This window comes from Rousettus aegyptiacus, unplaced genomic scaffold (genome assembly GCF_014176215.1).
Source record: "Rousettus aegyptiacus isolate mRouAeg1 unplaced genomic scaffold, mRouAeg1.p scaffold_m13_p_16, whole genome shotgun sequence".
Classification (NCBI taxonomy): domain Eukaryota; kingdom Metazoa; phylum Chordata; class Mammalia; order Chiroptera; family Pteropodidae; genus Rousettus; species Rousettus aegyptiacus.
Genome location: NW_023416291.1, coordinates 15,010,434 through 15,034,832, shown reverse-complemented (window position 1 = coordinate 15,034,832; position 24,399 = coordinate 15,010,434). Strand labels below are relative to the sequence as shown.

Here is a 24,399-nt window from a genome sequence, read left to right as displayed (position 1 = left end):
GCTCCTGGCATCTTTCATTAAACTGAAGTTTTTCAATTGCGAGTGTTTGAGGCAAAGGTGGTTCTTAGTGCTTTCACTAAGGAAAAAAAAGACAGCATGATTCGGCTTTTAATTATTATCGGATAAAAACACTGCACAGATGTCAAGGACCGAAATCACACTTTGAGTGTTCTGGTTCGCATTCCCAGTTACCGGAACTCATACAAGAAGAGCATCTGTGTGGACATGCTGCGAGATGGCTTCCATAAGTCCTTCACTGAGCTCTTCGCTCTGATGGAGAAGTGGGACGCCCTGAGGGAGGCCGCGAGGCTCAGGTCCCTCTTGTGGCTGCAGAGACCTCTGGAGGAGCAGCCTGATAAGCTGGACCACTTCTACTACTACCTGACCAGGGCTGAGGTGGCCGAAAGGAAAGGTAAGTGGAAGGATTTTGGGCGGCAGCGCTGCGTGATCTAGAACAGCGGGCGCCTGAGGGAAACTTCCAGATTGTTCCGTGTGTGAATTTGCAACATTAAGACAACCTAGCGCAGTTCAGCTATCTCAACTAAGCATATTTGTGGAAGAAAGGATGAGGAATGCTGGCTCACAGGGTTGCCCCAGACACGGGGGCATCTTGGCGACATCATTCTAAACCAGGGAAGGCAGTGAAGAGTACCTACTAACTTCTCCTAAACTTTCCAGTATGTGAAAAAGCTTCTACATCACTAATTCTAAGTCTTTCCATAATTTTTCTTCATATATAATCTGAATTTTGACTTTTGCTAAGGAGAGACTTTCAAAAAGTACTACAACTTGAAAATTATACTCATTTTCTAGTATTTATATAATGGAATTTGAAGGTTGTATCAATAAGTCCTACAGATTTCAATCAGAAAATTTTTATCAGTGAATCGTGAGAGACATGAAAAGCCTGCAGTTCACGGTTATGAATAAAATTGTTAATTTTCTATATTCCGTCACATCATTTCTAACAAATTCCCTGTATCCTAAAATTTTCCAGAAAGTCAGTGTGTTTCAACTATTGAAGAAAATATTTTAATCCCTACTATAATTATACTGATACTGTTGTCATAAGTATTTCTCAGTTACGTATTAGAAATCTGTCATTTTATGTAATCAGAGAAAGAAAGGAAATCCTAGAATTTGACACATAAATTTGGTGTTCTAAATTATTCTTTCTTCAGCATTTTCCATGAGAATACCAGGATTCAAAAAGAGTAGCTCAGGCCCCAGCATGGCAATGTCTACATTTCATTTCGGGCCTCTCTATGGGAGAATGGAGTATTAGGCAACGGTTACTTGACGCTGCAATGGGGAGAATCGATGGGGGCATGGAAACAGCATCAGAAAGTGTAGCAAAGTCTTTCGGCCTCTATGGTAGAGTCAATACATATTTCCCATCAGATTGCGAAATGACTTACAAATATGAAGTATACAAAAATCCTTACACCCCCACCATAAGTGAACTAGGGTGTGTGTGAGTGTGTGTGTGTGCGTGTGTGTGTGCATGTGCATGAAAATAGGCAGTGATTATTGTATTATGAAAAGTATTTAACTGCAGTATTTGCTTTAAAAAGACTCCTTCGATGAATTTTAAAATGCGATTTATATATTACTTTATTAAGAAATTAACTGTTATAAGTAGAAAATGCTATTGTAAAATCCTACATTCTAGTTTCAGTACCAAATTCTGTAGTGATATTTACACTGCAAATAGAATCAATCAAGATAAAGTTTGCCAAGTAGTGATTTTTTTTTTCGAGTTGAGTCATTATATTCAGTAAATGTTTTAAATAGAGGCTATGAGTAGAATCAATCTCAGCCAAATATATCACTTGTCATAAAACGTCATAAATATAAGAAACTTGCATTTTTATCATTATAAAGAAACTACATTGCTAAATAGTCTATTTTAAGGTAGAAAACATTTTAATTTATAATCTTTTATTAAAGAAAAGTAACTACATATAAATAAAAATGTTTCACCTATTCCAAAAATTAACAAAGTCCAAATAGTCCACATGGTCTAAGTAATGAAAGAAAATATTTTGTTTACTGAGTGGTTTATCATATATTCATGGTAACCAAGGTTGTGTTTGTTAAATGGAATTTGATAGCTTATATAACTCATTCTAAAAACAAACAAACAAAAACCTTTGTTTATTAAATGTTGGAAATAGTCTATTGAGGTTTAATTACTGAAAAACAGAAAAATTATTTCAGCATTGCATATATTTTTAAAAGCTCTTTATATAATTTTATTTAAATGGAAGATATGAAACATTTTACTTACAGCCTTTGGAAAATAACTCTAATCACTAAATATGACAAGGAATATATTATACTACAAAACAGACTTTAGTCTCTATTCATATTAGGTAGGAGGTTCAGAATGGAGAGATAAAACACAGGAGAAGTCAGCTCTGAGATGAGAGTATTTGTGTTTCGTTTTGTTTTTTAAGTAAATAAGTCAGGTTATTCTCCACTTTTCACCTAAGCCGTTGCCTATCGTAAGTAGCCTTAAAAAGCAGAATGGCTCTCCAGAATCCTCAGTTCCTTCAAAAGTAGGAAGACGGTGAAAGAGCTATTAAGGGGTCATTTTATAAACTATATGAATATCTAACTAATGTACCGTATACTAAAAACTAATAATAAAATAAAATTTTAAAAAATAGGGAGACAGAAAGATCTTTTTTGTATTGCTTTAACTTTTAGGTATAAAACCTATTTTAAGGTAAATCTTAATTTCCAATGGAATTATTAAGCAGTAGTGTATGTAAAGGAATGACTTAGGGTTTAGAAATTTCTCTTGAAATACTGGAGTAACTTAAGTACAGTTCTTGAAAGTTACCCTTTGTTGTAGTCATCTTAGTTTCAATTTTTCTAAGCTTTTTTATTTTAATCCTATTAGAGCGTTAGTGGACACTGATAAATATTTTTCATAATTGTAATCTTTTCAGGAATATATGGGTTGACTTCCAATAGTGAACACTTAGTATCAGTGAATAATAATGAATTATGTTTTTTAAAAAGCCTTAGAAAGGTAATCCAGAGGCTACCACATATTCACAACTATGCTTTCAGCACAAATTCAAAAAGATATAAAGATTATAAATTTGTTCATTTTCACCAATAGAGTGGAATTTACAGGACTGAAGCACAATTTATTAACACATACACATTTTTGGTCATTTATGATTGATTGCAGTGGGGTTCACAAAACTGATTCACAATGAATTAATATACTTTTTTGAGTACAAATAGGTCAGATGCCACCTATTTGTACTCAAAAAAGTATATTAAAAAAGTATGGGGGGAGGAGGACTAATAAACTAACAACTAATAAACTAATAACTGAGTGAGAGGGATGACTATTATTAATGCATTATCAGCAGAAAAAGATACTTATAGAAAACAAAGGCATAGAAGTTCACTCTTTCTTAGCATTGCTAACATGTATTGCTAGGAAGTATCTGGAATTTATTCGATCATCCTGATCATCATTTCTTATAAGCCTCATCACTGTTTTTTCTTCTGAGTGAAAACACCTTGCTATTTTCTTATTTTATCTGCTTTCTTCATTTACATTACCTTTTTGCCATAGTTAAGAAACATTGCTTTCCCAGGAATCTCTAAATACTTTTAAAATCTTCAGTGGGAAAAATATTTGATGGTACTACACACTCATTTCTTCCAAAGGAACTGAGCACATGGCTAGTAGATATTATCCTTTCTTTTGTCTTATATAAAGTTTAGTGTTTCAACCAAGGGTATGTCAATTTCTAAATGGTTCTAAGTTTTTGGAAAGATTTTTTTGTTGCTTTTCTCATGTGCACATTCTTTAATTAGCAAAACTATCTTAATACATAAAATACATTAATTTTTGCATTTCAAATTTTAAAATAGTTAACCATGCTTCTAAGGAAAAAATAGAAAATAAATGTCACTGTATTGGTTTGTCATTGAAGAGATGTGTCATGAGACATTTTTCTAATGCAATTTACGATGTTTTTCCCTCTTTGAAGGATTCTTTGAAGATGTCTATAATAACTTATATGCTCTGGCCTGTTACTTCAATAATTCCGAAGACAAGTGGGTAAGGAACCACTTCTACGAACGATGTTTTCAGATTGCTCAACTGATCAAAATTGATGGTGGGAAGAAAGAAGCCGAGGCGCATGGGCACATGGGCCTTCTCTTCGAGGAAGATGGTGAGTGGCCGTCTGCCAGGCTACCTGGGGTGCGTTGGATGATCCAGAGTTCAGGCAACCAGAAAGCACATTGGGGTCGAGAAAACGAGCTGAGGCTCTTGTATAAAAATGTAAGCTAGTGAGATGAAAAGAGCAAAGGCGCGAGACTTGGATTCACCTTCCGCGTTGCTCGCAGCCTCACCTGTGCTCGAGAGCTGTCGGCGTAGATTCCAGTCACAGAGAGAAAGCATCCTCCGCCACCTGTCCACACACCTTTCATCCGCATCCGTGCTGCACCGCTTTGGATGGTTTTTCCTTTCCCGGGGCCCTCTTCGTGCATTTCAACGTGATTTCTCATGCGTGAAAATGGGGAAAAGGAAAGGCACGCTTTGTGGTTTTCCTAGCGCCCCATGCCCCTCCGTAAAAACCAAAAAATATCTGTGTAACTCAGATACCATCTCATCATGATTTTATAGTAATATCTGAAAGAAATGTTCCTTTGAAAATAACTTCATAACTAATAATGTTATCTTAGACAAGCCCAAAACAACAACAACAAAAATCATCAGAAACATACCTTGTATGGTAATTTATTTAAAACAATAATCCGTAAAGATCTATGCACCCCTGTGTTCATGGCAGCACTGTTTACATTAGCCAAGATATGGAAGCAACCTAAATGCCTATCAACAGACGATTGGATAAAGAAGTTATGATTCATATATACAATAGACTAGTACTCAGCCATTTAAAAAAATGATATCTTAAAATTCACAACAACATGGATGGACCTAGAGGTTATGCTGAGCGAAATAAGTCAGACAGAGAAAGATAAATAACGTATGATTTCACTTATATATGGGATCTAAGGAACAAAAGAACAAACTAATCAAAAACAGACTCACAAATAGAGAGGACAATCTCGTGCAGGCCAGAGGGGAGGGGTATTGAGGAGCTGGGAGAAAGGGGTGAAGGGTTAAAGAAGTACCAATTAGCAGTGGATAGATGGTCACGAGAATGGGGAGCGCGGCATAGGGAACGCAGTCAGCAGTAATGTGATGGCTAAGTGGAGGGCCGGGGGAGGGGAAGAGCAGCAGGGGGATCATTTCATAAACTATATAAATGTCTCACCAACGTACTGTATACTTGAAGTTAATAATTAATTAATTTTTTTTTTAAAGTTTGCAAGTAGAAATTTAAGAATCAAAATTACTTATATGGGTAAATAATATGCAAGGAAAATATGTGCGAAGACAAAAATATTTTATCATGGATAATCCTATTTCTTCCTTCCAAAAAGCTGTCTCGATTTCCATAAAAGTTGTGATTTTGGCGAAAGAGTTAAATTAGAAAATACTTAATATTTTGTGGCTAGGACTGCATAGGACTTTGAGAAAGGGGAACAGAGTTTGTTTTTGTTTGTTTTTGTTTTTGTTTTTGTTGTTTGCTTCAGAAAACCATACACTGGAATCTACAGCATGGTAGGTGCTAGAACATGGCAGACAGATATGGGAATGATGAATATGGGAAATAGCAGAAAAGTTGAGAAAATTCAGAGAAGTGAGAGATCATATAGATCGGATTCAAGAAAAGCATGATGGGATCAGTAGAGACCAGTGGGAGGCTGGGAAGATGTGTATAATTTAGGCAGGTAAAGAAATAGGAAGATATTCTGTAAGAGAGAACTACAGCCTCACCTGTATTTCTGAACAGTGACGAGAACTGAGTACAAAGGCAGAATAGGGGCATGCCCTCATCACTCAGCATGTGGGCTTAAGCTCGTGTGTATTCAGGATAAAGAAAGGAATGTGATATAGTGTAAGTCTGACTGTGATGCTCCCTGTGGGAGGAGGAAAAAGAGGAAGTGGGGGATGTTTAGGAAGCTGCTGCACTAACTTAACCCCGAGGGAACCGCCAAAAAGTATTTAAGACAATGAATTCAAGCATGTCCGTTGCAGTATGATTGATAATATCTCAAAATAGAGGATTAGTTAAATATATTAAGCAACGTCTTTGCAACAGCATTCTGTGCAGTCAAGATATTACAAATGAGAGCAAAATTCATTCATTTGTTCGTTCAACAAATATTTGTTTAGAACCTAGTTCCAGGGGATAAAACAATAAACAAGATAGACAAAATCCTTGCCCTCATGACACTTAAGTTCTACTGCGAAAAACAGGCCTTAACCACTAATAGTGATATAATATAATAAGTAGTGGGAAGTGCTAGGATTTAAAACAAAGCAGGAAAAAGGGGTAGACAGGGGTTGTAACTTTACATAAGGTGTTAGGAGGGGAGATGTGAATGAAGGGTGGGGGTGAGCCTCGTGAGCATCTGGCAGAGGAGGTTCTACAGAGAGGACATTGTAAGTGCAAAGGCCCTGAGCAGGTGCGCGCTGAGCTCGCCCGAAGACCAGCAAGGCCTGTGTGTCTGGAGCTCAGTGAGTAAGGTGGGGGCAGCGGAAGGAGAGGAGCGAAGATTAGACCAGAGGCTCGGGATCACTCGGGCTTGTAGGCCCAAGTGAGGACGTGGACTTTTATTCTAAGAACCCCCAAATATGTATCGATTTGAGAAAAGGCCCATGATATATTAAGTAGAAAAATAAGATAAAAATATAATGTAAAATATAATTACATTTGGTATGTACCATATGCCATGATACCAGCTTATTTCTGAATGTGAGAATCATAGGTGATTATAAAATTATGCTCCAAAAACATATTACCTACTATAATTTACGAAGTTATTTTTTTAACTTTTAACCTATTGTCAGAAATAGAGTTTTATTTTTCAATTTGTAAAAATGGGATAAGTTCTTGCTTTAGTAAAGTAAAATCGAAAGTAAAGTTCTTGCTTAAGCTTTTAAAAATTGCTATTCCTATTTCACAGGGTGGGGCGGATAAATACTTTTTTAAAGCTTTTAAAAATTAACTTCATTTTGAGGATAAGGAAACTAGAGCACAAAGAAGTTAAGCTGGTTAGTGGTGGAGGTAGTGGAGGAGGTATTAATTCATGAACTAGCTTCAGAGCCTCTGCTACTAGCCACTGCTCTGTGCAAACACAGACTTGTTTATTTAAATTACTTATAAGATGAGCTAACTATGAAAATTCCCCAAAACTATATACTAAAATATAATTTATTACTTTTTGTTTCTACTGTGGGAATCCCCCCCCCCAACTAAATAAAATAAAAATGGCTTTTTGTTTTGTTTTGTTTTGTTTTATATATAAGCCATCAAATTCAATGACCTACAATAACAAATCAAATAATCAGTTGATTATGGTCCCCAAAAAAAGTCACAAAAGAAATAAGAAATAATATTGGAAAATAAGGGCTGAAGAAGTCAGGGCGAATTGATGAAAATTTAAGAGTAGCCTCAGCGAGTGAGATTTAGATGGCTATAATAGGTATATACTTGGAATTTTTCTAAAAATTTTATTTCTGATTTCTAATATTTGGCATGATTTCTTACAATTTTTTATTGTAAAAAAAACCTGCATAACAAAATTTACCATCTTAACTATTTCTAAGTGTACACAACAGTGGTGTTAAGTATATTCACATCGTTGTGCAAGCAGTCTCCAGAACTCTATTATCTTGCAAAATTGAAACTCAATGCCTGTCAAACAACTCCTTCCCAATTTCTTTCTTCTGATTTTTAAAAAATTTCTCAGTGTATTTCTCTTGGAGGATTTCTTCATTGCTTTCTTTATTCATTCATTCATTTATCCATTTACTTGTTCGACAAATATTGGAGCGTCTACTAATCCTATGATGAGGAGCCCTGGCTCCGTGGTTGCCCATATCATTTTAGTGGCCAAGAGTGAGGATGGGTTTGGGAGATGTGATTGGGGCGCGGTGAGAGCAGATCCTTGGCTCGCTCAAACTTGGATGTCCTACCATACAGCATAATAAAATGCACCCTTATTCCTTAGCAAATAGAATGTTTTGACTATAAAATTAGTTTTGTTAGGTTATGTTGTATGATTTTGCAACTACTTTTTGTCAGATCTAAATTATTTTTCTATGCCCTTAATCGGTCCATAGGCCTTAAGAATTATGCTGTTATTGCCTGGTAGATAAAATGACTGAGTTGGTGTTGGAAATTCTAGAGATGGCCTTCGAGTGTTTTCGGTATGTGGCAATAGTGAAAATCATCTGTGCAGCTTTTGTAATCCAGGGTAGAATTTTCACGAGGAGGGTAGACTAGGACCATCAAAGCTATGTGGCTAGAGTGGAACAGGGACTCACCTGGCTGGAGGGTTCCTCCTGAGGTGACAATGGTGTAGCTTCCGCATATCTGACCTGATCCGTCTAGACAAGCTAATGGAGGCTCCTCGGTAGCAGCTCGGTGGCAGCTGTGCTCAGGGGCAGGTGGCGGCACTCTGATTCCAGGGGTGCCCATTCAGGTTAAAGCAGGATACCAGCCGGCAGATGGCAAAAGGCAGGTTGTCAGGGCCCCACCAAGTAGGCTGTAGTCCAGGGCATGGCTCCAGCATCCTCGGGGAGCTATAGAGCAAATGAACATGGGCAGAAGCGATAGTCACAGGGACCAGGCACCTGGGTGCAATCCGGGCCAGTGTTCAGCCACCGGCACGGACGAGACCAGCGCCCCACCCAGAGCCTCTGGCCAGAGTCAAGCACAGCGGACAGGTTCTGATCCCCAATGCGGCTAAAGATGGGGCCCCCGTGTGCAGTGTGGCCTGGTTTCCATCGACTCCAGGACTGGTGGTCTCATGCTTCAGGTCGGATATCTTGACTGGAGCTGGAGTGGCACGCGCGGAGTAGTTACAGACTGACAAACAGTCATAACACATCAGTGGCTGCATCTTCCGTCAGAATTGTGACCTATCTGTAAGGATCTTACCAGTCAAACAGGGCAAAAGGGCAGAGAACATTCATGCAACATCTGCAGAGCGTCGGAGAAAGCTCTCCGCCCCTGGAGTGGTGGATGCGCCCGTTCATCCTAGAGCAGCATGCAGAGGTCCAGCAGGGCCAAAAGGCAGACCGAGGGGGAGAGCAAGCTTTTCAATAGACATGAGTAGGGAAGGTATGAGTAGGACCGTACCCTTCCCTGGTACGGTCTGGCCACGGTGATAGCAGCACGGTGATGTGGCAGAACCTTCGCTCTGTCCTTTCCCGCCAGGTCAGCATTAGTGGCCGAGTCCAGCACCAGCCCCTTCCCTGGCCTGGACAAGGGGCTGAGGTCTAAACCTTCCAGCTGCAGCTTTACTGGGGACTGGCACACTTGGGCAGGGTCGGGCACATCAGCATTTATAGTTGAGCAAATACCAGCTCCTTTCCCTCTGCTCCTCCCAATGATTTAGAATCTGGGTCCAAACCGTGCTTTTGACCAAATTAAGGGACTTAGCACTGAGGAATAGCTGGTTTCATAGAGACTTGCAGAAAGCCAGTCTCTTTTCTGAGAGGCTAGCCTGGAGGGATCAATCTGCTAAGTTAACCCTTAATTTCTCCATTTTGCTGTTGTCGTTGTTGTTTGTTGTTGTTGTTGTTCTGTGCTACCTCTCCTTCTCAGTTCCAGTGGGTGGCTTGTAAGTATCCTTCCTCACTCTGTTAGCAACCAATTCTATTCAACCCACTTGGGCTTTGAGTCTAGAATTGCCTGTGGGAGAGGAGGAGGAGGATTAGAAATAAGCCCCAGGAGACTGATCGTGGTGTGTTCACTGAGACAGGCGGGGGAAGACCACTGTAGGAACAGCTAGGGAGATACACACCACCCAGTTCAGAAAGCTGCCACCTGTGACTTTAGCACAGGGATTGAGTAAAGGCCAACTCAGATCTACAGTATTGATCTGAAATTCTCCCAATGACCGGGGAACTTCGGAAGAAAGGCAAGAGTAATCCTGGTTGGCTTGCTCAGTTCAGGTCTTAGAATTATTGCTGACGTGGGCACGTTCTAAGTAGCACATCTCAGTGTGGTTTTCCAGAGGCCAGAAGGCACCAGTAGCAGGGGAGTGTTGTAAAGACACACAGGAATGACTCGCATGCACATCCTGGCTGTCCTGAAGTCTGGCCACAGCACCACCGGCAGACTCTCCCATGCCAATGCTGGTCTTTCATCTATTTTTCCAGGACAGAGATTTGATCCTCTCTTACTTTAACTTACTGGTTCCCTGACTTGCTTCCAGAAGGCTATGGTATGGGCTTGGATAGACGCCCGGTTTGCTGGGACAACTGCCATGCTAACAAGGTAATTGGTCAGCAGCACTCACAGCAGGCCTGCTGGAGCAGCACTGCTCAGAGAGAGCTCCCAGGAACGGGAGCAGGGGCAGGTGCGCTGGTCTCCCACGGCCCTTTCATTGGATGCTGTATGTTTAGGGAAGTATTGTCCAACTCCTGGTGTGATTGGAGGCCAGACACAATAGCAATGTGACATGGCAGAGCCTTGATATAAGCCTTATCCTGCCAGCGCAGCATCCGTGATTTAAGGTAGCAAGTCCCCTGCCCTGCATGATCAGCACAGGGTAGGGAGGGAGAGGCATGGGGCCTGAGGTCTCTGCCTTTGGCTGCAGCCATGGGACATAGCAACATAGCAATACAAATGGCAGTATTTGTCACTCAGGCCTTCACAGTTTGGCGAGCACCAACCTCTTCCCATCAGGAAAGAGGAGCTGGGGGCCAAGCCTTTGTTAAAGTCAGAACTGACTTCCTTAAAAGCTCTGAGCCTAACTAGTTTCCTTGGAACGTTTTTTAGAACCCATCCTATTTTCTGTGAAACCAGCCTACAGGGATCAGGCGCTGGTCAAGTTAACCCCTACCTTTTAAATCTTTAAGTTCTGCATAAAGAAGGATGTTAACATAAAGAGATTATGGACACAGAAGTCCTGTTCTTTAAGAGCTAGGACAAAGCTAGGGCCAGGAGCAAGACTCTACGCTTCTAAAGGGGCTTCTACCCCATGTGATCAGTATGTTTTCAAGAACTGATCAAAGTAGAAGAGACTCAGTAATTAAAGTAAGGGAGGATCAAACCTCAGTCCTGGAAGAATGCCTGCTAGATACTGGACTTGGGCGAGGTGCTGTTCCTACAACTGACCCCCAACTCCAGGTGGAAACAGGGGGTTCTACCAGCTCCGCACGGCCAGAAAACAGAGCCGAGGGTGGACTGTCCACTCTGCTTGACTCTGAATACCAGGACTGAATAGACTGTTCCTAATTGAGGGGTATAGGAAATGCAAGGAAAACAAACATTCATCTCACCACAGCCTTTCCAGCGACTGCGTCCGCTCCACGAAGCCCAAGCCCTGTGTGCGAGGGAAACGTCGTTTTCCCTGTTCGTTAGTCTGGGCATTAGGTCAGTTGGAGGCACCGCCATACAGACCAGTTCTTATATTTTCACATGAAGGCCTCCTGTAAGGAAGCCGCTCAGGACTGCCCTCACACGCAGCCTGATCCCTCTGCCCCGTCTCCTGTGGGCCTTGGCCTCGGATTCTCCAAGGGCTCGAGGTCGCAGACACACTTCACCTTTAACCGTGACTGTGCTTCTGACTACCTCTTCGCTTGGCGGGGTGAGCCTTCCACTCCCAGCCCACAGTCTCTTATCGTGGAGTCACAGGGGCTGCGCTGCTTTGTTCTGCTTCTCCAGTTTTGGTGCTGATAGCTCTTAGGAACCGCACTGCTACAAAAGGACGACTTCTATACATTGCCAGTCCTTTTCGTTTTCTCATTTAAGAGAACATTTCCAATCATATTTATTACGGGTTGAATTATGGACCCCACCAAGATGTTGAATTCTTAACTTCCAGCACCTGTGAGTGTGATCTAATTGAACAGGGTCTTTGCAGGTAGATCCAGATAAGATGTGGTCACTGGGGCGAGCCCTAATCCCAGGGTGTCCTCATAAAAAGAGGGAAACAGAGACAGACACGTACGAAGGAAAGATGATGTGAAGACAGAGAGAGAACACCATCTGCAAGCCAAGGAACACCTGACATTACCAAGATCTAGGAGGGAGGTATGAACAGATGCTCCTCCTTCGCAGTCCTCAGAAGGAACCAGCTCAGCTGACCCCTTGATCTCAGACTTCCAGCCTCCAAAAGTGTGAGAGGATGGATTCTGCTATTCAAGCCACCCAGTTTGTGGCAGTTCGTTACGGCAGCCCCTGGAAACTAATTCAGTATTCAATACGGTGTCCATGGTTTTCCGATTTTCCTTAACTACAGAAAAAGATGTTATTTCGGGGGAGGGGGAGGAGAGTGGGGAAGGAAATATAATATTGGTGGAATGATATGACTTGACAGATGAAGAATGTAATGTTCCTTTTATAAAACTCTGACTTTATAAAACATTTATGGTGGGGCGGTGGGGAACTAAATGCTACCTAAAATAATATAAGGAGAATTTTAAAAACTCCTTAATGTCTCATATAAACAATCTTTTCCTAGAGTTTTGGCTTTTTCTTTCATTATAAAATGTGGCTTCATTTGGTGAAAATTGTTATCCTTCAGCATTTGGAATGAAGTTTATCTTTTTGGTATTTAGTTCTCAAAAAAATAAAAGTTTAAAATATGGCAATATCTTCAAAGATGCCACATCAAAATTGATAGAAATTTCATGGTAATTTCTTATTTGTCATGGAATAACATTCGCCATTTTATTAGAAAAACAACCTTAATAACTAAAAGAAATGCAAAGGATATATCAGTTTTTAGTGTGGTATTTTATTTTCTCTTCCATTTTATTAAAAATTAATAGAGATGTAAACGCTGTTGAGAGGATTTAAAACCCATCAAATAAACAAATCTCAACTGAGGCGGCCTCTGGAGAAACGTGTTGATGAGGTAGGATGGAGGGAGATGTATTTTGCATTATGTGCCCTTCCGCACTGCTAGAGTCAGTTACTTGGTGCATGTGTTGTTTTTTAATTGAGGGAAAAACTAGCTAATTTAAAAAATTCCATTGACTTAAAAGGAATTGGAAAGGACAGAAGGTTTTTACAGTTGGTAAGAAATAATGATGATGATTAAAGAACTATTTAGATCTAATCACATTATTAATGAAGTAGAAAAGTGGGGGTGGGGAATGTGAATTATTGATTGGTTTTCAGATAGCAAGGGAAGCCGGAGTCTACAGGGGTATTAGAAGTAGGAGACAAAAGCTTTAAATCAAGATATAAATTGGAAACCTGCAAATTCATACACAGGGGTTCAATTAGCGATAGTTGGTAGCTGTTGAATGACTATATTGGTTTAGTTACTTAACCTGGAACGACGTTTGAGCATCTGGCTAGCAATAGCGTACCAGAGGCGAAACTGTCAGATTGGACAATAAACTCAGATTCTCTTTTCACTTCCATTTGCTAGTTAACTGTGTGACTCTAGGTAAGTGATGTCATCGTCGCAGAGCTTTCTTCACTGGTCTCTGGAATGAAGAAGTGCGAGCAGACGCACTTTGCTCTTAGTTCACTTCCAGCTCTGATTTCTAGGCTGCTTCAATGGCTATTGGAAGATCAGTTCTTGAAAACCCCCGTCCACTTCTTTAGTGATTAAGTAAAGAAAAATGTCAGTTTATGAAAAGCAGAGGTGGGGCCTAAAATTAACCTCTTTGTGCCACTCTTTATTATTTAAAAAAAAAAAAAATCAGTTGTAGCACTTCAGAGAACCGTTTTGACGATAAGTTAAGTGACGTGTCCGGCGTTCTGCTTGGCCCGGAGGCCTGTGTAGATGCTGCTGTCTGCTCTCGCCACCCCCTGCCCTTCCCAGGGTGCGCGAGTCACTTAAAGGCGGCAGGAAGAGTTGCAGCACCGTTAAAGCTCAGGACCAGGTTGACAGGCGGCAGCTCCAGTGAACCTGCAGTTGAACCTGGGGACGGTGCTGGGGAGGCCGGCATGGGACGCCAGGAGCAAGAGGGGCGGGAAGGTCCGCAGTGGTGACCGCTCACCTCCTACAGCTCAGGCGGCTGCTGCTCCTCCTCCTTTCGCACCCCTGTTCATCTCACCTCTCTTCCTTTGCCCTCCCGAAACTCCAGCTCAGTCCCCTGTCTTCCGCTCCCCCCATTGCTGCCCTCCAAGTTCTCCCTATAAGTCTACATAGGGGGTGCAAATCTACCACAAAGCAATCAAAAATTCTTTTTAAACTATTCTTCTTGAGGCTTGTATTTTTTTTTTTATTTAAAAGGCAAGAACACCTGCTTTGTTTTTGTTGAAGATTTTCATATCTTTTTATTCAGAACATTAAGCATACGTGGAGAGGGGAGGCCTTGCTCCACAAATAACTTCCCTGTTGCCTTTCCAAGTGGTAAGGTCACTTTTGCATGTGCGGTAGGTTTTCACAGGTACATATTCTCTGGGTTCTAAAAGTTCGAAGGCTTTTCTGCTTGTCCCTATTGTTCTACTTGGACGCTGGGCTCCTGCATACAAACGAGGTAACACTTTGAAGGGCAGCAGCTCGTGTGTGGGGAATAGAAGAAGAGAAGAACTGCTCTCTGGTGATTAGTTTTTCACAAGTGGTCATGATTCCTAAAAGTTAATGTTCAGGAGGAGATGCTGTCAGGGTAGCACTAAGGGTCCGGACAAACTGCTTTCTGTGGAATAACAGGTAGATGTGGATTTAGTAAATTGTGAAATTGTTCTCAATTATTTAAAACTGGGTTGGGATCTTCTACTGTTCAGTTCTTTTAGATGAACGAACTCTAGAGCCATATTGGATCTTAGAAGTCGCCTAGTCCAGACGCTGATTTCCTAGATGAGGAAGCTGAAACAGCGATTATGCGTCTTTGCCACGGCCACATACTTTGTTAGTTACAGGTGCAAGGTGTGGATCCAGAGCTCCATGTTTCTGCCAGCTCACTTTTCCCTTTCTGTGTCACACTCAACACAAATACACACCAACTAGATCCATGCATGGTCCTTCGAACTGATTCAGCAGTGACATGTGCACAGACTTCAGCAGGGCACATAATGGCAGCCACGCGTAGGTATATTACATAATACGTGAAGTGATTTTTCTCATATATGAGGTAGGTTAGGTATTATTCCCCACTTTAGATTTACGTAAAATAGGATTCCGAGAGGTTAAACGACAACTCAAGCTGGTCAGAGCCAAGACTGGACCCCGCGTCTTCAGGCCTCGGGGTCAGTATCTCACTGTCTGACACTGCCTCCCTACAGCGAGGTTTGCTCGGAAGAGGCCTCAGAAACCTGACTCTTTGGGTTTGTTTCTTCTTGATTTATTTTTATTAAAGTTAAAAGACTCTGAAATAAATCTAACCCTGACACGATTATCAATTAAAAATCATCGTCTTTTCTATGTCCTCTGTCATTTGCCAACTTGCTCGGCCATTTGCCTTCACGGTCCTTTACCCAGCCCTACCCCACTCAGGGTTCCCATGTCGTGTTCAGCGAGAATCTCGTTTCATCAATGGCTACTAGTGACATGGCCCCCTCATGACTTAATCTCTACTACCATTTTAGCCTATCCAGATTATGCACATAAAGGATGGCTCTCTAAGAAAACTAAGTTCACGAAGGCTAATACAGTATAGAGGGCCTTCCAAATTCAGAGAGCAAAATAGGAAATGATCAGCAAACTGAGTAAGTGGGGACAAGCAGGTTTGGTGCTTTATAATAAGGCTTTTTGTCAAGTGTTTAAATCCACATGTGAGTTAGGCTATTCAATAATGGTGGGTGGGAAAACCTAGAATGGGGCAACTAGAAGCAAGGGAAGACGTTTGGAGACGTTAAGATTGGTGAGGAGAGTGGGCTGGTGTGTCGGCGAACATGATGGAAAGGAAGGATGACTTCCAGACGTGATGGCAGAAGAAACAGCATCTGGTTTCAGACGTAGGGCAGGGGGATGGAGAAATAAAAAATAACTTCATGCAGCATATATAACAAAGAATTAGTAGCTGTCTTCTATGTGAACTATACATCAATGTGTAAGAAAATGTTAAGATGACTATAATTTAATGGAAAGAGGATACAAAGAGAAAATTTGCCAAGAGGAACTATGATATGTAATGAATATACAGGAATATAACCAACTTCTCTAAAAATCAACTCAAATAATTATGAAATGCCACTTAATACTTATAAAAATGCAAAAACAAAAACAAAAACAATCATGGCTCCTTAAAATAATACCGATGTATATTGCTGGTGATAATTTAAATCATTTAAATGGTTTTGGAAAGAAATATGGCAATACATTGCAACCACAAAATTTTCCATACATTTTTTTCTATTAATTCGACTTCTAGAAATATAGAAAGTAGTTCTAATAAGATAGTTTAGATAAGCAGAAAAATTATATTACTCTTTTTGCAACTGTGTAAAAATTATGCATGAATGTGGAAAAAGAGTAGAATGACACTTGACCATAATTTTTAAGATTTTTGCCCACAGTGTTTCATTCATGCTGATAAAATATTTTGTCCTTAAAATAAGTAAAATAAATATGGCATTATACTTTTGCTAAATATCACTTTTGTGTTTTATTTAATTATATATTTTTTAATTCTTTTGTAATTCGGGTCTGTGTTAGGGCAACTTCTCATCTGGGTTTGCCTGGGACTAGGAGAGTTCCTAGGACCTGAGAATTTTGGTGTTTAAACCATAAAAGTCCCGTGCAAACCTGGATAAATCGGTCACCCTAAATCTAGTGAACCTTAAAATTTTATTTTGTCTTTCTAAACCTAGTATTTTATTCATGCAACAAACAATGAAGAGACAATAACTTCTTTATTATTTGCTGTTAATAGATCTCGACAAGCATAGTTTGTTTATTTTTAGTTTTATATGACTCTTATTTTCTATTTAAATTACTATCATTTTTTAAAAATTCGTAACAATGAAGCCTCCATTAAATCCAGAATATTTCAAGAGAAAATAGCACTTGAACCGACAAAGGGCATCTCACTCAATCTTTATCCTTGAAAATGGATTCATTGGAGGGCACTGTGGATATTTCGAGGATGAAAAAACAAACCAACAGAAACAACTCCAACCAAACCTCCTAGTGGTTGTGGCTGCATCATGACTAAACCTCTCTGTAGGCTTTCTTGCTGAGGTGCACAAGTTCATTGAGAACATTTTTCCCTCTTAATAGTTAAAAAAAAAAAAAAAAAAAAAAAAAAAAAACTTATTTGTTTCTTCCCCAGACTTTTAAACTGCTTCTAAATGTACAACTTAAAAGTCCCATTGAAGGAAATTTTTCCAAAAAGATTCTCTGGAAGAGCAAGCACATTATTACATTCAGGTTTCCTAGTGTTAGTATGAAATAAAGTCAATCCAAAAGGAACGTCGACTACTCTAACATACCCAACCGTCTCGAAGGCTGCCAGGCTAACCACAGGCCTGTTGAAAGCATCTCCCCTTAATCTCTGCCTGATCGCAAGGCTTACTTCTAGCACTTCATTTTCAGAGTAAATTCCAAGAATGGACTTAGAAAGTGAGCACTAGTCTAGATCTTCTAAGATGCATTTGTCTAGATCAGTATTAGAAACATTACTTTATAGTTAAATAAAAGTGAATTTAATAAAAAGGTTTCCCCCCCCCAAAAGTTAAGTGAAATAGCATTGCTTTTTCTGTATAAATTAATTGTCACTTTTCGAGGAATGTCAGTTTATTCTCCATCTGCTTTGCGTACATGTTCATAAAACCTTATAGTATTTAATCAAAAGATCCTTTTAAAGTATTGATAGCCACGAGAAAATTATTCCATGTTCGAGCCGTGTTAAAGAATCAAAGTCCGAGATCTTCGAATGGAACTTAGAATAAAAATGTAATTAGGTTACATCCCTAAAGTCTGATATATCTTTAAACAAGACTGCAAATGAAACTTTATTAGAGCTTCAAATGAATTATTTCATTGCCTTTTTTTAAAATTCAATTTCTTCCCCTTCTCTTTCATGTCTGTGTTACTGCCATGGCTGCATGTATTTTACCTGTCTTTTTCAGGGTGTTTTAATTATTTACTGCTTAGCGAACAGTGTGGAGAGGAAACTTCATCCAGAGGTGCCTGCTCTGCAGCTGGGTTTTTTTTTTTTTTTTTTTTTTTTTTGCAAAGCTTTGCAAGGAGGCCTTGAATAGCTGGACTGAGCCTATGGGTTTTGCCTCGCAGCCGAATGAACTGCCCTGGAGGCAGCGTTTCCTCCGATGGTCTGAGAGGAGGCGCTGCCACAGAAATCTCTCCTCAGTGGTACCACTGACCGGGAGTGGAGGGTGTTGGATGAAGTGTACTGTTTCTAGCTAGCGCCCCGATGGCTCTTAATTTGAATAAGTGGCACTGTTTTGCAATATTTTTAGGTTTTAAAGCATTCCATGTAACAGGCCCATCCAGATTTGCTACAAACCTGGAAAAACTGGAAAAATAATAGATAATATGGCATGAAAAGTTACTGAATGCGACACTCTGTATAGTGTCAACACAGCTGTTTTAACACCCCTTCCGACCACACCCCGAAGTCGGTATTGTTATCTTTGTAACAGAAACCTTCAAGAAAGGATGTGAATGGTCCGATTATATCATGATATTGAGGTTCAAACCTTGATCTCTGCCTTTAAGTCAAACATTGGACACAGTTTCTAAAAAAGGGTCACCTGAAGGAAGTAAATCCTCATAGTCTTGGGCATCAGTACGTGAATTTGGCCGATAGAACCCCTGAGGTTTATGTTCCTCATCTCTAAAATGTAGATACTAACAAATAAATATAGTAGCTACCATCGTGGTTGGCACATGATAGGTGCTCAGCTAACGTTATTTTCTCCCTCCGCACTTGTTAGTTTTTTGTACAATCCAAAATAATACATACTTATTGTCAAGCAAAACCGTGATGTGCAGGGAAAAAGTTAACACTCTCTTCACTCACCTCCATCTTCCATAAGTTCATCAATACTGATAATTTCAAAATGTTCTCCTATACCTTTCTCTTTATTCATGTAAACATATACACATAATCAGAACGTTAAAATCATGAGCAATATGTAATTCAAGTAAGAATTACATTATTGATTAAGTCCAGAGCGATATAATTCATTAGTTGATCTAATGTCAATATTAACTTGATTTCTCTTCAGACTTTTATGCTTGTAGACACTTTTTATTTAGTATTTAAAGATGAGGTAGAAACCATTAAAGTAAAACAATATGAGGAAAATAGTGAACTCTACTAGCTCTACAAGGTTTATAATGGCTAGTATTAATTTCCTATTGTTTATACGTTATACAAATGCTTTATATTTTTAAAAATTGAATAATTTCAGTACTTCTAATTATGAACATTTAAGACAAAGCTGCCTGTTGCTTAATCCTTAGAGATTGTAGAACTCATAGAAATGAACGGTCGGGGGTTTATTGTAACATAGAGCAGTCACGCTTGTATACCGTTTCCATCACTGACCACAATTCAGCTATCTAAAATCACAAACAACAATAACAGTTCCTCTAGACTGTTTTAGGGATCCAGCCAAATCTTCTGGATTTGAAAAACCAAGCTACTAGCATCGCCCACATCAGTGGTAAAGGCCTTGCTGAGTTTCTCTCACACCGGTCTTCCTGGGACCCTTTCCGTTGTCCGCCTCAGTGACCCATACTCATTAGCAGGGGTGTGGTAGTATTCCTAGAGCGTCGATTTGAAAAATCTTTGCTTGAAATGATAATGAGAGGATTTCATTTTTTAAATAGTCTTTTAAATTTCTTCTGAGGATCCCAAAGTAGCTACAAAAGTTAAGAGGGCACATTCTCCTCAGTTTATTAGGGATGCTGTTGAGATACAGAAGAAAATCTTTGTTTTCCAGCCATCCATTCTGCAGTGGTGTGCAGTGGGTCTGACAAGAGGGAAGCCTTGAAAACGATAGTTTCCACTGGGAACTGTGACAGGCCCTTAACTATTTCTGCATGGATAACGCCATTACAATTATCACAATTGAATGTAAAAACCTAAAGATAATATAAATTGTTCATGCAGTTAAACCGAAATGGAAAGCAATCTCTTTCATTTTTACAAAAGGGCGATAACATTTTTCTCTTTTTGCCACTGTTCGGTATTGCTTCTCGCAGATTTTATGTCTACATTGTACAAACCAGTAACTTAATACCAAAGATGTCCAGTAACTCCAGATTAAAATATAATAGACATGAAGCTTTATTGTTCCTTTAGGTTGTTGTTTTAAACTAAAGTGGAATATTTTCCTAAATTTCTCAACAAATGTGCCCAATTTAGAACTAAATATGCTCAAGACTGTGCTACCAGCAGACTGATACCAGTGCTGCTGAAGAAGTAAGTAGGCCCATGGATCTGTCAAATTATTTTCATGCAATTATTTCCATGGCATTATTTTTACTGGAAAATGTACAAGTTGATAGAAAAGGAAATAATTAGCTACTTTCAGAACTGCTGATGCATGGAGCTAAAGCAGACCAGTCTGTGTGTCTTAGAGATTGTGACATTTTAAATTACCTGAACAACACCAGGAGCCATCTTTGGATATAATTAACACCTTGCCTAATGAATGTCAGGGCGAACAGAGTCCCACTTTATTTATGAAATTTTATTTTATTAAAACTTGCTTTTGCCCTTCTTGTATTGCAAACTTCAGATTTCTGTGCTGTTTTCTTAAGTGGAGCAACTTCTTTATTTTTTTTCTTTTTCTCTTCCCTCCCCCTTCAAGTAATCAATGCACTGCTGAATGAGTTCATTTTAATGCACTCAATCATGCCGCTAATGTTCGTAGCTTACGGGCGCAAGCATCAGTAATGCAGGAATGTTATATGGCTTTAGTTTGGGCCATTTCATAAAATATTCATGGAATCAAAAATGTGCATCAAAATAGCGGCTGGGAGAATTACATTTATGTTCCTGCTTTTATGGCAGCTTCACATTTAAACCCATTTGTGTTAATATCTAGTCAATCTTCCTACTTTAAAAAAAAAAAACTAAAATGGGAGAGATCATATACATTCTCCTTTGCTTAATATTTGTTCTAGACATCTGCTGTGATACAACAAATATCTATAAACTTTCAGAGATGTTGTGCAGGGAAGAGGGGCGAGCAACAATTTGGATAATACTCAAATATATAAAATCTTATTTTCTCTACATAGTGTTTGTTTTAACATCCTGCCAAGCAGTTTTGCAGTTTACAACATTGTGTGGGTTTTGTTTATATTTTTAAATAAGTGGATGAATTTCTTGTTTGTGTGAGCTTTAGGTAAAATGAAACTCTTCTCTAGTAGTTTTATTTTAAAAGGGTACTCTCCTTCATATGAAAAACTGTAAATAGATGCCAACCTTTTTATTGTTGATGTAGATATCATATAATTGTTCGAAAAACAAAAAACAATAACTTGAGGCTGAGACTACTTCTTCCCTACCTGGGTTCTCTTGTTTTTCACAGCTGTTCACAGTGCGTCTCATATACTCCTTCGTATTCGGATACTCCTTCATATTAGTGAGACGAATCGATGGCTTACAGTATTGGCGGGAGGCCATCTCCTGTCCCTCCAACAAAACGTTCCGGCTCCATTTTCTTCCCTGAGTCTCTTGAAATATTAGTGGGCTCTCTGGATTTTCGTCGAGCGTAGAACCATGCATTCCAGGCACCTACGCGAGCAATAACTAGTGTGTCTTCCTTATGGCGGTTCCCCTTGTGATCCTTGTTGCTCGTAGTGATGGTGAAGGTTTGCCAGTAATTCCTGGTGCAACACGGTAGAGCTCGTATCCCCTCAGGAGACCTGTACCATCTACGAATATTCTCGAGGGCTTCGCTTTTCTGTGTTGCTTTCGGTTAACTTTTATTTTTGTGACATTTTGGTGTAATAATTCTTCTCTCTGCTCTTTTCCTCAATGGGAAATAATGTTTGCACTCGATAATTCCAGAAAAGGACAGTTATCTGTACACTTGTCCTTCAACGAGAGGGCGGAATCGGGAGGTCTTACCTGGTTCTGGTATATTAACTTGTATCCGATTACAAAAGGTAGACTATAGATGAACACTTTGAAAAGGTTATATGCATGGATGCTGTGAGCCAAATTGGAAAATCTGGTCCATGATCTTCACTTATATTTATATTTAGCTTTGTTAAGCTTATCATTATACTGATAAGCTATTACGGCATTTCTCTCAGGTATATTAAATTTAAATTTAAAAACAGGATGCATTACATCTTAATAAATATCTAGTCTTGATATCAGATTCTTTGCTCAGAAAGTAATAAAATTTTTGAAATCCTATTCACAGTTGGATGGAAATATAAATTGGATGGAAATCATATCATCATTAATCATGCTGAAAGGGAAATAATTGCATATTTAAATTACTATGTTCCCTTTACAGTATAGGCATAAGTTTAATATTTTTAAATCAAATATTATACAATTTTATAATATGAACCTTCAAATTCTGACCAGCCTTCAGAAATTGTAGCCAAGGTGTTTGTGTATTTGTGGTCATTTGGATCAAATCCTCGCTGGCTCATTTACGAACCTATTTGTTTTCAAATAACTTTAAAAATGAATCCCTGCCTCTGAGGACTGGAAAACTCTCGTTTTTTCTATGCAGGTGCCTTGGTCAAACATAGCACTGATCAGAGTCCCCAGTGACCTCATCTGCGGCAAAGTGGTTAAGGAAGGGGAAGTGGAACCATGAATAGCTAGATTTGGCCACAGGCGACTAAGTCTGAGGCACCCAAGGAATTCCAGGTGGCCCCGCAGATGTCGCAGAAGTAGAGAATTTAGAGGTCTGCTGCACAGCTGGTTGTACGTAAGACTCCTTCAGAAAGATGGTCAGAAGCACATCAGGGCCAGTATCTGTGCTTTTGCGTTAGAGGTTACCTGGATTGCCTGAGCAGAGTCACAGAGTTATGGAACTGGAAGAGATTAGAAATCACAGAATTTAAGCATTAGTTTTACCTTGAGAGATTTATGTCTGGAGAATGTAACTTCCTTCACCTGAAATTCCTGACTCTTGGTTTGTTGACTAGGACCTGGTATGGTGGAACAAAGCTGTATGATTTAAATAAAAAAAGGACCCTGAGTTTAAATTCTAAACACCACTTTTTAGCTATTTGAGTCATTTAACTCTTGAGAGCTTCAGCTTCCTCTGTAGTGTAAAAGTACTATTTACTTCACCAGTTTTTAAAAGGTTAAATAAGATATGTATGTGGAAAAGCTCCCCATTTTGACTAGCACCCAATGAAGAACAGTTTCCTGTCAGCTTCCACCTGAGCATCTTGGACCACGACCCTTCCTCGTGGGAGAGCACACCTAGAGCCTTTGGAGAGCTCAACCTTGGCCAATAACCATGAGCTAAGCAGCACACTGATACTAAGCCAAAGCCCTAGCAAAAATCAAAAACACTAAAAAGCTATAACCCAATAGTTCCAAGGCCACTTTCTGTAGTAACCAACTGACTCCAGTGTCCCAAGACCCTCCCTTACATCATTCCTGCTTAGACAGCCTGTCCAGTATGCCCAATGGCGTCAGTAGCATAGAAGGAAATCTGGCTTATGTGGGATACCAGGACACATCCCCACCCTTTCTTCACTCTTCCCCACCTTCACCCATTTCCTCCACCTGTCCTTACCCTCCCCTCCTCCAGCCTCTCCTTTCTGCCCCCAAGTAAATCGAACCTTGGACATGGCTGTCAATTCTTATGTTTTATTTACTTCACTGGGCCTCATCTGCATCTCACTGTGGGGAGGTGGATTACCCAGAGCCCCCTCCCCTGGCTTTCCTCCTGGAATCCCTAACGAATCTGTTATTTTACAACATGCCTTCAGACCCTCTTCCATCTGGTTACCGTGTGACCGCCGATGTCTGTCTTAGTCTCCTTGTGTTTCCAGTATTTTCTGGGACCAACCGGTATACTCACAGTTCTTCGTAACCACCCTTTCCTATTCACATGGCCAAAGAGAAATATGTATCTGTACATTATGAATAGACAGATGCTGGACAGAATAAAAAAGAACTCTGGTATACATCTTTCTAGGGGTGCAGAACTATACTGTATAGGCAGAAATATAGTTGACAGAGGAAACACAATGCACATATATGTCAACGCTCCATTCGAGTTTTTTAAAAAATGAGGGTCATGGGTATTTGGAGAAAGGCGTTTCTGATGAGAGGTGCTACAGGAGAGAGATGACAAACTGTGCTCGCTTTCGTGGGAGGTAAGGAAAAATTGTCAGTTAAATGTAAAGATAGATTAGACTGGTGAACTTCAACCTTGAATATTTGTATAAGAATGAAAAAGGATT

At 39.7% G+C, this 24,399-nt stretch overlaps 1 protein-coding gene across 4 annotated transcripts in view; it reads left to right on the top strand.

Annotated features, from left to right (window-relative positions):
- The window catches only part of TTC29 (tetratricopeptide repeat domain 29), a 163,082-nt gene that overhangs the window by 37,768 nt on the left and 100,915 nt on the right, over positions 1-24,399 (top strand). For all 4 annotated transcript variants that reach the window (XM_016158901.2, XM_016158897.2, XM_016158904.2 and 1 more), the window contains 2 exons: positions 189-412; positions 4,023-4,208. In XM_016158901.2, coding sequence (XP_016014387.1) covers positions 189-412; positions 4,023-4,208 — 410 coding nt within the window. The remainder of the gene's footprint in view (positions 1-188; positions 413-4,022; positions 4,209-24,399) is intronic.